Raw genomic sequence first — 16499 nt, forward strand, 5'->3', positions numbered from 1 at the left:
ATCAAACTAAGCAGAATATTTACTAACAAACTTAATAATAATAAATCAGCTGATGTATTAATTACTTATACATTTAACGATCTAACACAGGTACTTGAAAACGCTTACGGAGGCTACTTGGGAGTTCGATCGCCAGCAGGTACGATAGTCTTTATAAAGATTGTTGGAAATGAATAGGCAGAGGGAGACACTATAGGGAAAAATTTTCTAAGCCCCTTTCCATGTGGAACTGCGCTCTTATACCTGGAATGATCATTGATTCAGTGTGTTTTCAGAATCTTTGTTTGAACCACAACTCTCATCTGTTTCAGATCCTGTTTTGCACTCTCAACACACACAAGGTAGACATGACCAAGCTGCTTGGGGGACAGATCGGATTGGACGACTTCATATTTGTTCATAGGAAAGGTACAAACATTTTCCAATCAAGTCCTGTAGGTAGTGAAAAAATAACAAAAATAACCATAGTACTTTGAACGGCTAACTTAAATTTGTGGGTTATCAATAATATTTTTCATCTCTCCCGCCATGCTAAAGTTGTTGAATAATACTTGATATTATTCAACAATGACAATAAATTTGCTTAAAACATGACATCTCTAATAATTGTGAAAAATAAGTCGATTTGGATTTGGATGGACACGTGGTGGAGTTTTCCAACTCAAGCTATTTATTTGGACCAAGTTATTCTTTTTTTTTTCTTTATTCACATGTTTATAAATATAGCTTACTTTAACTTCAGTATATACAAAATCGCTTATCCCTGATGAATAAATTGCAATTTAAATTGTATAGAACATATTCCATTTATCATATTGTGATTTTTGTTGTATTTACTGTGTATGTAGAATGGATGGTAGGATTCACGACGCGGGATTGACGCTGACATCGATATCAACTCTGCGCACGCGTCCCGCTTGTGTAGACATGCCAATTTAATGCAATGGTCCCTGTCGAGCGCGTGGCCCCGACGCGGGAATCCCGCCACGGGTTACACGCTCGTGTAGAATGGGCCTAACTGTAATTCAATACAATAAAATAGGTTATTGTTAATTTGAAATTGTTTTTGCAAGATTACGTCGCTGTGAAACAGGAAAACTAAATAATGTTTCATAATAAAAACAATTTTGTTAACTTGATTTTTTTTTGCTTTTGGAGGCCACCTTGACCCGGAGGCCCTTGGCGATCGCCGACCAGCCGCCCTCGCCAGAGCGGGCCTGATCGGGTACTTGATAATAATTGTGCAGTCCTGTTTTTATTTAATATAAATTTGCTTAAAAAAATCTGATTAGTAAAACTGTGTATTTGCAGGTCGGCCTAAGGAAATAGAGCTACGAAAGACTGAGGAAGCCTTGGGTCTCACAATCACAGACAATGGCTCTGGCTATGCCTTCATCAAGAGGATAAAGGAGGGAAGTGTCATTGACGGCATTGAGTACATCCAGGTGAAGACAGTTTGTAGTCCTTTGGTCTGATGAGGAAATAATCTTAACTCTTTGAGCGCCAATGAATGATATAATGGACAAGAGTAAAGGTGCGTCCACACTGGGCGAACGTTCGTGACGAACATGTTCGTTGAACATAATTTGTTTGCCGAACTGGAAAAAACATTCACTGAACATTATTTAAGTTTTTCAACGAACAATAATTTTCTTTCTAATCTCGAGTACAGTATTTAGGTTTTTGTAAGTGACAATAGATGTGCGTAGGCGTTGGCATTTTTGTCCGCTTTTACTGTTGTTTTTGCTGCATATTACATTCAGCTTTCAACGGTGTTGGGGTAGTGGCAGAAACAGTTGTACAAATATAGTTGGGAGCACTTCAGAGCAGTCTTTATAGCTATATTCCCTCTCTTCAAGTTCAGGTTGGGTTGAAAACACTCATAAAGGTAATGTATCCTAACCCCCACGAAGATTTTCTTCTTCTAGTTCGTTCCCATACCTGACTTTGACTCTGCACTTTATTTTCCTCGCCTATATTGCACTAAACAACTGTCGATTTGCTAAAAAAAAACCCCACATCAGCCCAAATTTTTCTATCAATTTCACTTAAACTGTCATATTATTCATAATTTCTTTTCTTCTCCTGGGATCCATAGTAAGCTGTGTTGTTCATACAGGTTAATTGAAGTAAGAATCTTTATAGAGCGAACATTAAGGCTGAACCAAAACGCCGACACGCTATGCCCACCCTCTGTCTAAGAACGTTTATCTAGGTGTCCACACAAAGCGAACATTAAAATGTTAGGGAACATATTGTTCATCCAGTGTGGACGCACCTTAACATAATCACATATCTACTTACAGCTAGCATATATTCAAAATAAACAGTATGAAACAGATAAAATTTATATTATGTGCTACCAATTTAAAGTTACTTCAGAATTTTTTGGTTGACCAGTTTTGTTAGTCCGGTAGATTGTTAGGTCTGATCAATTATCGAGCAGTATTAAGGTATAGCCAGTCTGGCCAGGAGACACGTCCCCAAGAGTTCATGGTTATATCTGGTGTGCAGCTTATGAGGAGTTCACCTGTAAGTTAAGCTTGATGAAAATTTAGGTGAACAGCTCAGGTGAATGACGGGACGGGGTGGATTCTTTGTGAGTTGCATCATCAAATAAAGCATTTTATTGTCACTTTTATTGTCTTTTCTAACTTTGTGTGTTTCTCTAAAAACACATTGTAAAATAACTTAGAATTTTAATTTTGTACTAGTGCACCTGTCGCTCGAATTCGAGCAATTGCAAAATATTAAAGGCGTTATTTCAAAACGAATAACAGTAACAATTTCCGATGACGTAAAAGAGTCAACTCAAAGATAATGTAATCAATCGCCCACTCCAGTTATCAGAACTGGAAACGAACTCACTCTGAAAACGAACGCTCTTGTGTGTATCATGTGTATGAACAGCTGTAATTAATACAAATTATTCGTCTGTTTAAGTAAACAAAATCTTTTCTTCATAAGAAATACATTGGGATTTTGATGGCCTGTGGGGCATAGCCCGAAGACTTTTGTTACAGGAAATGGTGAAAGGGGGTGTCTACACAAAAAATACTTAATTTTGACACCTAGTTTGTAAAAATCTATCAATTATTAACGGAGGAGTAGTGTTTCGTAGAAATTGCCTTCACATACCGGTATTAAATATAACGATTCTTAATATGAAGGAAAATTATTTATTCAGGCTTTTAGCAAATTCCCCATATAGGGAAGAAGCTATTATTTTAGGTGGCACAGAAAGACCTATACTGGGACTGATTTACTTTTTCATTTTGATGTCCCCAAAGGTACCTACACTATTTGTTCAAATGTTTAAATGTATGGATAATTTTATTGTAGGTATATAATAATCTTACTAATATTATAAATGTGAAAGTTTGTGTGTTTGTTTGTTTGTTTGAAATTCAATCACGCATAAACCACTGGACGGATTGGGCTGAAATTTGGTATGATGATAGCTCACATTCCCGATTAACATATAGGTATATTCTTATCTCAAAAATCCTTTCGGGCTCCGCCCCAGTGGCTCTGAGAGTTCTCCATGTTAACCTTATGAGTATTCATATTTAAAGGGAATTAAAGAATTTAGTCAGCTGTTTCAACTAAAATACCCCCGTTGCAGCAAACCTGCAGACTAAGCGAATTTCCATTTGCCTGATTGGATTTACACTAAAATGTCTGCTGAAAAATATCACATTTATTCCCTATTTAAATAACATTAGTTTTAACGAGTACTTAGGTTTGCTGCAACAGGGAAGGTAAAAAGGTGTTTTTTTGTAAAATGTTAATAGTTTAGTGTATGAAATGAATGCATTTTCCAAATTTGATCACTTTTTCATCACTTTTGACAGATCGTCATAGGATCATGAGATTATTACCATACATGTTTTTAATCATTGGAAAAATCTTCGATTGTGTAATACAATACAAAATAATACAAGTGCAGAAGTGTCTTATAAGCTTTAACAGTAACCCCACAACCAATTTCTCAAAACTATGCTAGAGGGTTATTCATTGGCACAGAAGTACGATATGAACTGACGCGACGTGACGAAGGAAAAATCAAACTTACACTGTAACGGATGAAGTTAGAACGTGTCTTCTCAACAAACAGATATTTTTTCTCAAATAAAATCATAGATTAATCTTTATTGCATTGATCAAATCGGTTGTATTTTAACTACAAAAGATCCACCAATACGATTTTAATACTATTTAAAGATTCTTCCAAAAGAAGAGATACCAGTTAACATACTAATAATGACTCTTCGGTATGGGTAATGATGACGTACGGTATTGGAAATATTTTATTCATTGAATGACCAACCATATTTGGTAACTAACGCAAATAATATCATTACTAGTGTACATGTTGCTCGAATTCGAGCAATTGCAAAGTATTACAGGAGTTATTTCAAAACGAATAACAGTGATATTTACAATTAGTTTAAAAGAGTCAACTCAAAGATTACCGGTGTGTAACTCAGACCATGTTTATCTTCGTTATTGATAAACCTAAAGCATTCCAGCCGGTTTTCTCCTTCTCAAAATGCCTCGCTGTACATGCAACACAGGTCATTGATAGAGGGCCAATAATTAAGAACGAAAAGTCGTTTTGGAGTAGTGTTAGGGTGCATCATTAATTTGTAACCTAATAGTTGAGATTGTCCAGGGTCAGGTGCTGACTGTGATGAGTTAAGCCTATGCTATTACGCGCCACTGTTCTGTAGCTGCGGTCGTTATCACGATTACGCCTCCTGTCTATGTTTCGTTGTCGTCGCGTCGGAGGCATTTAAAAGAAAAAACAACAAATAAACAAATTATAGCTACACAAAACAATAATAAACGCACAAATTTAAGTTACAATCATGCTAACACGATCTGTCATAGCGACACAAAACAACGATAAATATACAAATTTAAGATACAACCATACTATCACCTTTGACTATTAATACAACACACGATCCGTCTTGGGGGTTATGTTTACACAAACTCAAATAGTAAATAAATGTAGGCCTACTCAATGCGTTTTATTCAATTGAAAAATAAATAACAGCAATTAAATCATACAGCTGATCAAAATGTAAACAATTATGTACTCCATAAGGATAACATGGGAACTTTCAAAGGCACTGGGGCAGAGCCCAAGGGACGCTTCCAAAAATGTAAGGCCAGTTTGCAAATCTACGTGACACGCTCTTTCCAATGAGATGTCAATGGATAAAATCGGTTAAGAAATGGCGGAGGAGTTCAACCGACAAAGTTTCATGTAGCGTATTAATTATATAGATTGTTTTTACACTTATTACTCTTTAAACAATGCTAAATTCTCAAAAAATTTATAATTTCACTCAATTTATCGCAGTTAGATGAATTAGCGTAAGCCTTGAACTTGAAAGTAACCGTCGATTTCGACGGGTTTTACCTAGTATTATATAAATGTATATGTGTTTGTGTACCTGAACACAACCACTCAAATAATTTGGGTCAGATTTTAATTAAATGTTTTATGATAGTGTAGAGTTGGATAAACTTGGTTGAGTTTGCAAACCAGCAAGATCTGGGAACAGGGTGTTATGGGGTTTGAAGTTTTCCAAAACATGTTTTTTAAATTGATTTACCAATAAAATTGTTCACATCATCTGAAGTAGCTAAAGTAATAAAAGACGATTTAAACGGCAAAAAGCCCCCGGTTATGATCTGATAACAGGTAAAGTGTTGAAAGAGCTTCTTAGAAAAGGAATAGTTTTCCTTACAGTACTTTTCAATGCAGTTTTACGCCTTGAATACTTCCCAATACAGTGGAAGGTTTCACAAATTGTTGTTATTCCGAAACCTGGTAAACCTTTAAATCAAGCATCCTCGTATCGGCCTATATCTCTTCTTCCTGTGGTTTCTAAAGTTTTTGAAAAACTTTTCTTAAAAAGACTCCAAATTATAATTGATGAAAAAGAATTGTTGCCTTCACATCAGTTTGGATTCCGCCGAAGGCATTCCACCATTGAGCAAGTGCATAGAATAGTGAATGTAATCAAGGAAGATCTTGAAAATAAACGTTTTTGTTCATCTGCTTTTTTGGACGTAGCCCAAGCGTTTGATAAAGTCTGGCACACAGGATTATTGGTCAAAATTATAACTTTGCTGCCCCATACATACTATGGAGTGTTGAAATCGTATTTGTCCAAACGCTTTTTTCAAATTAAATATCAAGATATAGTTACAGATGTGCATGAAATTGAATCAGGTGTACCACAAGCAGTGCCGGATTTACCACTAGGCCGACTAGGCCGTGGCCTAGGGCCGCAAGCAAAAGGGGGCCGCAAAGAATTGACAAAACAAAATTCTATAAAAAAAAATTTGATCAATTATTTGCGATTGCAAGTGATGATGATGATCACTGCCCACAACAGAATTCGCGATTTTATAGCGGTCGCGGGAGTCGATGATGATGGCCTCACGATCGTGGCCCATGGTAGATGTTCACTATTTTGCCACGGTCCCAGGTCCCATTTGTTGATTATGTTGTCCCCGTGATTGCAGTCCACGGGAAATGTTAACGATTTTGCTGTGGTCATAGGTGTCGATGTTGATATCACCGTGATTTTGACCAACAGGAGATGGTCATGATTTTTCCGTGGCCTCTGGTGACAACGATGACGATGTCCCTGTGATTCCGGCTCACAGGATATTGTCAATGATGATATCCACATGATTGTGACCAACAGATGTTTACGATTTGATTTTGCCGCAGTCACTAGTGACAATGATGATGTCCCTGTGGTTTAAGCTCACAGGAGATGTTCACGGGTTTGCCGTGGTCGTGGGTGTTGACGATGATATCCCCGTTGATGTTGTGACCAACAGATGTTTACAAATTTTTCCGAAGTCACTGGTTTCGATTATGATGTCCCTGTGATCGCGGCCCATGGGAGATGTTCACGAGTTTACCGCGGTCGTGGGTGTCAATGATGATGTCCCCGTAATTGTGACCAACAGAAAAAGATGTTCACGAATTGCGGCAGTCGCGGGTGTCGATGATGATGTCCCCGTGATTGGAGTCCATGGTAGACGTTGAAATGAAACGAAAATCCTTCTTTATTGAGGCGAACTTAGGACCTCGTGGTCCCTACTTACAGTTAACCTTACATCTTACAGTTAACGACGTTCCAGAGTTTTTTTTCCGCGATCACACGGAATTTCCACGACTGGGTTGGGGGCCTCTCGAGTAATTGGGCCTAGGGCCTCAGGTACCCTAAATCCGGCACTGACCACAAGGCAGTGTTCTTGGACCTATTTTGTATATTTTGTTCACTTATGACCTTCTAAGTACTCAGGGTATTACGGTTGCAACATTTGCAGACGACACTGCTTTTTTATCATCAAATCAGGATCCTATTCTGGCATCATCAAACCTTCAGGCTGCATTAGACGATTTGTCTCAGTGGTTACAGAATTGGAAAATTAAAGTAAATGAAACAAAATCCATTCAAGTTACATTTACTATGTCTACAAGAACTTGTCCCCCAGTAACATTAATTGAATAATGTCATGCTTCCACAATCCAACGAAGTTAAGTACCTTGGTATGCATCTCGACAGACGGCTTACATGGCATTCACACATTTGGAACAAACGACTTCATTTAAATTTAAAAACAAACAAACTAAATTGGCTCATTGGTCAAAATTCAAAATTATCTGTTGAAAATAAATTACTTTTATACAAAATTGTATTGAAACCTATTTGGACCTACAGTATCCAACTCTGGGGAACCACTTCCAACTCAAACATAGAAATAGTTCAAAGGTTTCAATCAAAAACACTGAGAACAATTTTACAAGCACCTTGGTTTGTCACAAATAAGTAATTCATCAAGATACAAAATTACCCTATGTTAAAGAAGAAATAAAGAAACAAAGTGAAAAATACCAAAGAAAATTAGAAACCCATCCAAATTTCCTGGCAGTTAACCTCCTCGACAAAAGTGAAGCTACACATATAGGCTCAAAAGAGTTAATCCAATAGACCTTCCAAATCGTTTTTAGTTAAACTTTTTTAAAGTTTTTGTATGTTAGTGCACTTGATGGAGTGTAATTAACCCATGTTAAAATGGTTATTAAATTTACTTATTATTCTAGTATAGAATAGATTGTAAATACTTGTTAAAAAAAAAAAATGTTTTTTAAATAATGTTTACCTTCATACATGAAAATGCCCAATTTTAATTACAACCATTGTATAGAGATTTAAAAAAACAAATAATTTTGTATATTGAACATTTGTGTACAATAAAAAGGTTATGGAGGAAATTTTTTCTTGTTTATAGATACGTACATATAATGTTGATCAAATTTGGCAAATGTATTTATTTCATCCTATATTCTAAAAGGATAGAAAAAAAACTTTTCACCTCTATGTAGCAGCAAACCTGGTACTCGTCGTTAAATCTAATTTTATTCAAACAAGGAAAATATCACTTATTTAAGAAAATATTTGAGTTAAAATCCAATCAGACAAATTTAAAGTTGCTTGGTCTGCAGGATTGCTACGGTGGGAATATTTTTAATCACTTTATGCACGGAATTCAAAGAGTTCGGAGCAGCTCCTAAGTTAAAATTGAATTTAACTAATTGTTTAAGTTGTGGTATTTGTGTTTGTCTGTATCTATTACCCTTCCTAAATATTATAACCGAAAGGCGTTGTCCAGGTTGGCGACCACATAGAGAGGATCAACTCTGAGAACCTTGTAGGCAAGAGACACTTCGAGGTGGCGAAGATGCTTAAGGAGATTCCACGGGACACAATATTCACAATCAGACTTGTCGAGCCTCTGAAGGCAGGCTTCTGTGAGTAACTATAATTGATCTATTGAACTATAATTGATCTACAGTACGGTATTGAACTAATTGGTGGGGGGTAGGGACTTTTACACAGGTTTTGTTGTGGTCATGTATTAGTTACTTATCTATTACCGGTACTCTAGATGACACTTGCACTGATTAGAGTAGTGGTAATGAGGATTAAATAAGGAGATTGCAAACTTGATGGGTAGCCACAACAAGGTCATTCGTTGCTAATCAGTATACCTACCATTAAGATTGTTAGCTCTGTTAGCTTCTATTTCTGTAAAGTAAAAGAAATTACAGAGTAACACTTAAAAAATTAAAATATGAAAATTAACAGTTTTAAATTGATATGGTAAAACTATGAGATTAGAATGGAATCACAATCAAGTTTGAAACTAAATAGTTGAGCTTCTAGTTGAGCCGTTTTGTAATTGCAGTACACTGTTTAGGTCTGTTCAATGACCAGGTGTTATCTTGCCGGCCAGGAGGAAGCTCTGTTGAACAATATACAGGGTGTTTCCGAATTGTCTGGACATATTTTGTGGACTTGTTCCCTAGGCTAAGACAAACTTAAAACACCGTATAAGTATGGGTCTAAAGTGCCTAGATTTATGTCTGTTGGTCCGTTTGTGATTTTTATAAATTATTTTATATCTTGCCATTTTTCAAGATAGAGATTTAAAATTTGCTATGAGTGTGTAGTTCTACAAGTAAAAAGAACTATGAAAATTGTGTTCCAATATCTCAAGCCGTTTCAATATGGCGGCCATTTAAAATGTTTAATGCCGAATTTCATGAAAACCGTAAATATTAAGAAAATATTCCACCTAACCGAAAATATAGAGAATTTCAATACAAATTTGGCCTCATTTGGCCTTGTTTGTTAAAATTGGATGAAAAATAACTGAGTTATCAGTTTTTTTCTACAATCGGTTACGCAATTTAATAGGACTAATATGTTCTCAAGTATGGTAGTCCTACTAAATTGCATAACCAAATGTAGAAAAAAAACTGATAACTCAGTTATTTTTCAAAAATCACAAACATACCGACAGGCGGAAATATAGGCACTTTAGACCCATACGTATATGGTGTTTTATGTTTGTCTTAGCCCAGGGAACAAATAAGTCCACAAAATATCTCCAGACAATTAGGAAACACCCTGTAGAATATTAAGCTATAGTTGAAGCATAGACTAACCAACACAAGTAGACTTCTCATCCCATTGTAAATTTTGAAGCACGTTTTTCGTGTCTAGTTCATGTACGTGACACAAAGGCGCTAGTGTCGACGAAACTTTGTTTCTATTATTTTAGGGTTAATTTCTTGATTTGTGCTTTACTGTTTGGTTATATAACTAGGGGACAAGTTATTGTTTATGATTAAATTGTATTATTTGGTTAAACAAGGTTTTAAATGGCTGTAATAACGGGAAACAAATTGTAAACAAAACACGACCTCTACAGAAAAACGGACAGAACTAACAATAAAATTGGCTTCAGCTGTTCCATAAGGATGGCAAATCTACTAAGGGAGTATGTTTTATCTATGGTTGAAGTTATACAGGTCTTAGGGGTCTAAAACAGCTGGGGGTCCTGGTTTTCAAAAGAAAAGTGAAAAAGATGTAAAATATTGTATAGCTTATAATTTTGTTTTGTCATACACATTGTTTTGTATAATAATAGTTGTATATTTTTTTTTTGTTAGTTATACTGTATTGACATGAGTTACTTTGTAAAACAGTTCTTGTACTGAAAGACGCTCGTAAATAAAGGCATTTTTATTTATTTATTAATAGGGGTGACATATTAAAACTGAAAGCGCTCAATGAATATTCATATAGGGTGTATGATTAATTGAACTACCTAAGTTAACTCTCCTTATTGTCATTGACTTGTAGATGATGCTCAGGCAGGCATTTTATCTTTTTGAACCAGGCCCCAATTTGTATATGGACTGACTGGGACAGAGCCCAGAACGCAAAATATTTAGGGTTGCAACATTTCACACAAACACTTTTATAGAACTATTTTGATTGTTTGCTGAAAACACACAAAGTTCAATCAGTATTACAGCAAGTTTGGTTAGGTTAGTGTGGAACAGTTTAATTTCCTAATCAGTATAGCCTATATTATTTTTGCAAGTTGTATACAAAGTCCTTATAGAAGCTACATGGTAAAAACTACAGCTCAATATACCCCAAGCTAACCTAACTTTTTATCAACTTCTTCACTCTTCTGTTAGTTTTATTTACTGTTTTGTTTTCTAACAGCAAATATAGACTCAAGAGGAAGTGCAAGAAGAGGTAAGAAGTCTGGCTATGGGACTGGGAAGGAGACACTGCGACTGAAGGCTGATGGAAAAGCGCAAGTCCAAAAATTGGTAAGCTCCCAAAAGTATTTTGATTTTATTCCACAACAAATTTCAAAATTGACACAAATGCTGATAACACTAAATAAGTTTACAGAAATAGCCAAGAATGCAACGTTAATCCAGATGATAAATCCAAATGGGTGAGGCAATGAAAGCGCCCCAATTTATAAATAGTACAAATTCAATACAATTTACCCTATACATATAAATAGCACATCAGAACACAGCTTATCTTTTGTCATTTTAACTTAAAAAAGTCATTTTTCCATTTATTGAAAACAAAATGCTTCAAGTGACATCCTTGTCCTCCTACATGACATTCCTTTTCAGTCACTTGAAAATGCCATTGAATACTCGTCCTTCCAACATTTCTTCATGAATCACTTTAGTTTCTTGGACAATTCAAGAAAATTCTAGGGCAACTTTGAAAAACCTTTAAATTTCAAGTAGCTTATAGGGAGAACCCCCAAAGAATGCAAAGAGCCAACGTAAAGCTTCCAACAAAGAAAGCATCCTGGCAAACCTCTTTGGACTTTGAGTTACTGCGACTCACACTCTTTTGACATTTGCCGGTGTACAAAGAGGTTTGCGGTACCCACTGATTATTTTTATGGTTTAAGCTGTTATCCTATAGTATATTTCGTACCTAGGGCCGAAAATGAGGTTTTGCTAGCTCGAGATAGTTTTTAAGTTCGAGACAAAGTCGAGAACTTAACGATCGAGAGCTGCAAAACCATTTTTGGTCCGTGGTACAAACACAATTTTTCACCACACTACTACTATTCACAATAATAATTAATGTACACTGATAGTCAACACAACTTTAAGGTTATGTGAAGAAGTAATTTCAGGAATCAGCAAAAATAATAATAAACAGTTGCTAGGCAACGGTGAAAATAAAACAATTCTATTGCAATGCTATGGATACTGGTTGTGTATTTAATATGCAAGCGGGCAGCTGATTTTGCGGCCCTAGGGATGTAAAAACCTGCTCGGTCCCCAAATGACGTTGACAGCTGGCATGGCCAGCAAAACCCATCTTTCAGCCTCTAATTATTGTATGTAAAACAGCTAATAACATCATAGTGTGGTGAAAAATAATTTTACCTAGTTCCCTATTGTTTTACAATCTGGAACAGCGCCATATTGACTAAGTATGGAATGTGGTCCAAACAATCTCTGAGTGTATGCACAAGAATCACTATTTTAAAAGTAGGTTCCTACATCAAAATCTCAGTGTTACAAGCCTCAGGCACAATGTTTACTAAAATGGCATAGTTTGATTGATGTTATAAGCATAGCTCTTCATTCATTGTTGGTTTACTTATAATGTGACAGCGAAAGAAAATCTGGGTGCTCTCACTGCCTCACCCTGTATAACACGAGTGCAAATATTAACTGTTTTCTTCTTGATGGAGTGTTAGTAAGAACTGAACCCAGCTGTCCTTATCATTTGGCTTTAAATAAATGATCCTGACTGATTAAACAGCTGATCATGGTCCGTAACAATAAAGCCACATAGATCACACAACATTCTACACTCATCCTTCATTCATATTTGCCTTAAAATTACGCACCGAGGTGGCATCCCTGTCTCAATGATAATTGATAATTGAATTAAAGACAAATTAACTGATTAGGATTATTAGTGAGGTTAGGGTACCAGGCTTGACTGAATGGGAAAGAGCAAGGTCCCACTAGAAAAACGGGCCATGCTGCAAGATCCATGACTTGACACTTGTGGATAGATTCACTGCCATATCCCATATGTTTTTAGGCAAATAAGCTGGCTGTTTACGTCTGACAACTTTAGTACAACTATCCACCACTTTGACGTAGTGTTGCGCTGCAGTATGACCTGTTTTTCTAGTGGGGCCTTGGAAAGAGTCTAAACTGGCACAAGAAACACAAAACTTTTACACTACTTACACAACACGTTAGAATAGTTCACTGTCACTGACAGCATTTTCAACTCCTCTTCCTTGAGCCTGAGAAACTCCTGAGAAAACCCAGAGTCGATTAGTATGAATTTTTACCAAACTAGTTTAATTTTCAATTTAGAGTACAGTTACATAATGTATTTTGTTATTTGTCAGTCTCAGACTTGTGGGGGAATTTTTCTGAAGGTAAGTTTTTGGATATGTTCCATTTCCCTGGCTGCAAATTATAGATGTTGAGTATTTTCCCTATAGTGTTAAGTACAAGCTGCCATAATCCAATGTTTCCCTCTTTTAATTTTTCCCAAGTTTTAGCTATCCCCCTCTTTATTACAATATTTTTGAGATGGCTGAAATCTGAATGTTGAGGTTCTGGAAATGTTTTCGGTGGTTAAACATTAAATCTGACAATCTTGCTACGTTTCAAGTCTCTGACTTTTTAACTGATTTATAATATAGGTATCTATCAGTGATCCAATACAGTAGCCTAATCTATATATTTAATACGCTAGGCATATTTTTGTCGTAATTGTTTTGGAATGTCCAAAGTGTCGTTAGAAAGGTCTTAGCGTGTAGTTTTGCCATCAAACAAAAAAACTTTGGATTTCCATCAGGGCTCTGCCCCAGTGGGAATTCAAAGTTCCCATGTTATTCTTAGGGAGAAAAATATGTTTGTTTACATTTGAACGGATGAATACTTTCAAATTGACACTAATATTTGAAACAGCTGGTTATACTACAATTTTGCACAACATCAAAACATAACCAAAAAAAACGTTCGACATAATGTGAGACTATAAGACGTTAACCAAGACGGCCAAAAGGAGGAGGCCGACAAATTTTAACTGGTAGACGAGAACGAAATACAAATACTGTAATACTATTGTCGTTGATAGCCGAATACAGCAAGCACCATTCCATGTTGGGTTTAAGTGTGCTCTCCAACAGCCGCCTGAAGATTTCACATTTAATTTAGGACTGTTGGATAATCGCTGCATAAGCTGTTGATTTTGGAAGACAAGGAGAACGTTTTAAAGGTAAAAGTTCATATATATACCTAACATCAGAAAGAGACTGGAACAAGATTGGGAGATGGGCCATTATGAAACGTAGTTTTGTCACAAGACATGGAAAATTTCAAGGCGAATTTGTGAAAATTTCACATGATGGAAGAGGAAGTATGTAGATGTGGAGAAATGAAAACCACGAGTCACGTATTTATAAATTGTTCACTTCAGGAGACAAATAGGAGAGAACAGGAATAAGTCTTGGATAATATAGGTCTAGAGATGAGAAAATAAAACATGATGAGTTACAAGGAAACAATTGAGATGTTTAGAAAAGTAGCTAAGGAAAACCAGGGATACATACAGGCGTTAAAATTTACAAAAAGAAACAAACAAAAACTAAGAAAGAAAAGGAATGAAAACTTGCCCATGAAGGGGAGAGGAAAGGTTAGAGCGAATCTCAATGATTCCTATCCCTCAGGGCGGTATGGGGAAGGGAGTCGTGCTGTTAGGCTTTTGGACACGTGTCTGGAAACCTATTGCGGCTATGAGTAAGGCTATTTGTAGAAAACCCTATTTACATAAAATGTTGATTATACCGATCTGTTATGTACATCAGAGAGTATTTTCATAATCTTTGATTCAAATATTTTAAAGTCATCAGAAATTATGACTGTTATTCGTTTTAAAATAATGCCTGTAATACTTAGCAATTGCTCGAATTCGAGCAACAGGTACACGAATATATTGAAACCTGATAGTTGTTATTCCCTTCCAATATTAATTTAGTAACAACAAAACTTTTATTTGAGTTGACTCTGGTATGAGACTCAAACGATAGTCCAAAGTGCTAAATAGCAGTACCGGTACAAAGTAAAATAAGTCTTCATATTGGAAATCGTATAAATATCTTGCATACTTGTACTTGCTTATAAAAATGAGCTTATAGATGAGAATTTTATTATAATTATTTCCGTGTGTGTGTGTCCACCAAAAATGATTTTTATCATAATCTGGTTTTTGTGTTAAATAGATGAGGGAAAAATTATAAAAAAAGGCATAAAACCACTGAATAATTTCTAGAGTTAAAATAAAGAAAATTGTACTAATTCTAATATTTTTGTCATACAGGACAGTGCCATGCAACAGGGCATAGACAGTATCAATCAGCTGCTGGAGGGCTTCATGGGTATAAATGACTCAGAACTTGGTAAGCAAAAGTAATTTTTTTGCAAAAGTGGCGAAGGTAAATAAATAGTTATAGTACCAGTTGCCTTTCCATGTGAATTGATATTTTGTAGATACTACATAGGAGTTAATTTAAAAATTGTTTAACAGACAAATATTATCTTTAAAAGAATTTAGCAAGCAAAGCAAAAGATCGCTCAACAAAATAATTATAAAAAAGTTGGAGTCTAGGAGCTTTTTAGTCAATAGCTTTACATGATAAGTTTCAAGAAAAGTTACTGTGGTCCATTTCAGCATCACTATATGGAGAATAAATACTCAGCTGATTTTATTCATAACAAATTTACACAGATAATCTTACTACATTCTACACTCATATCATCCTTCACCCATGTTCAGCTTAAAATACACACCTTTAGGGTGTTTTGCTGTCTTAGAGGAACGATAATAACTATAATGATAATACCTTTTTCCAGCCACACAAATCTGGGAACACGCAGAAGGGAAGACTAACAGTATGGACTTTGCTGAGGCCATCGACAATTCTGACCTCGAGGAGTTTGGATTTACTGATGAATTCATAATAGAATTGTGGGGTGCAATAACAGATGCTCGAGCAGGCCGGCTCAAAAATGAAGTGTTCTGAGAACGAATCCTGAGCGCTTAGTCATCAAACATGTGTTCAACTTCCACTCATTGTTACCACTCTCATGTTTTATGTGGGGAATTCATTAAGATAAATTCTTTACAGTATTTATTCTTGTTGATGCTGGGAAGAGTTTTGTTGTATTCAGTAAAATCTTATATTTTAACTTATTGTACATATTTTGTAAAAAATTTTAATATTGCGTACGGTATGTGAATCCATTGTCATTTGTTGAAATTTTGAAAATATATTATTGCTTTTTATGCTTTGTTTATTGTGTTTACCGATAGTTACTGAATAAAATTATTTTAGAGATACCTAATGTAAAATATAATATGTTGGCAATTTCTGGACTCAAAATAATCAATTTAAGTCCTTGCCCTCTCCTACTGGATTAGAAAAGTTTCTGCCCTGATGTTTTACTTTCTCCCCCTACACCATCAGTAGGCCCATATAGAATTTTGTTTTCGCTAAAACTTTTGAGTTTGAGTGGATAT

The 16499-nt window shown here is 35.6% G+C and overlaps 1 protein-coding gene across 1 annotated transcript in view; it reads left to right on the plus strand.

Annotated features, from left to right (window-relative positions):
- LOC128994383 (PDZ domain-containing protein GIPC3-like) overlaps nucleotides 1-16265 on the plus strand; it is a 52862-nt gene extending 36597 nt beyond the window's left edge. The window contains exons 2-7 of the mRNA XM_054418919.1: nucleotides 312-408; nucleotides 1312-1445; nucleotides 8713-8851; nucleotides 11124-11233; nucleotides 15300-15378; nucleotides 15833-16265. Of these exons, the coding sequence (XP_054274894.1) occupies nucleotides 312-408; nucleotides 1312-1445; nucleotides 8713-8851; nucleotides 11124-11233; nucleotides 15300-15378; nucleotides 15833-16002 (729 nt within the window). The 3' untranslated portion in view covers nucleotides 16003-16265. The remainder of the gene's footprint in view (nucleotides 1-311; nucleotides 409-1311; nucleotides 1446-8712; nucleotides 8852-11123; nucleotides 11234-15299; nucleotides 15379-15832) is intronic.
- Nucleotides 16266-16499: the final 234 nt, after the last annotated feature.

This window comes from Macrosteles quadrilineatus, unplaced genomic scaffold, assembly GCF_028750875.1.
Source record: "Macrosteles quadrilineatus isolate MER2022 unplaced genomic scaffold, UCM_ALF_1.0 Scaffold_5__1_contigs__length_97177068, whole genome shotgun sequence".
Taxonomy (NCBI): domain Eukaryota; kingdom Metazoa; phylum Arthropoda; class Insecta; order Hemiptera; family Cicadellidae; genus Macrosteles; species Macrosteles quadrilineatus.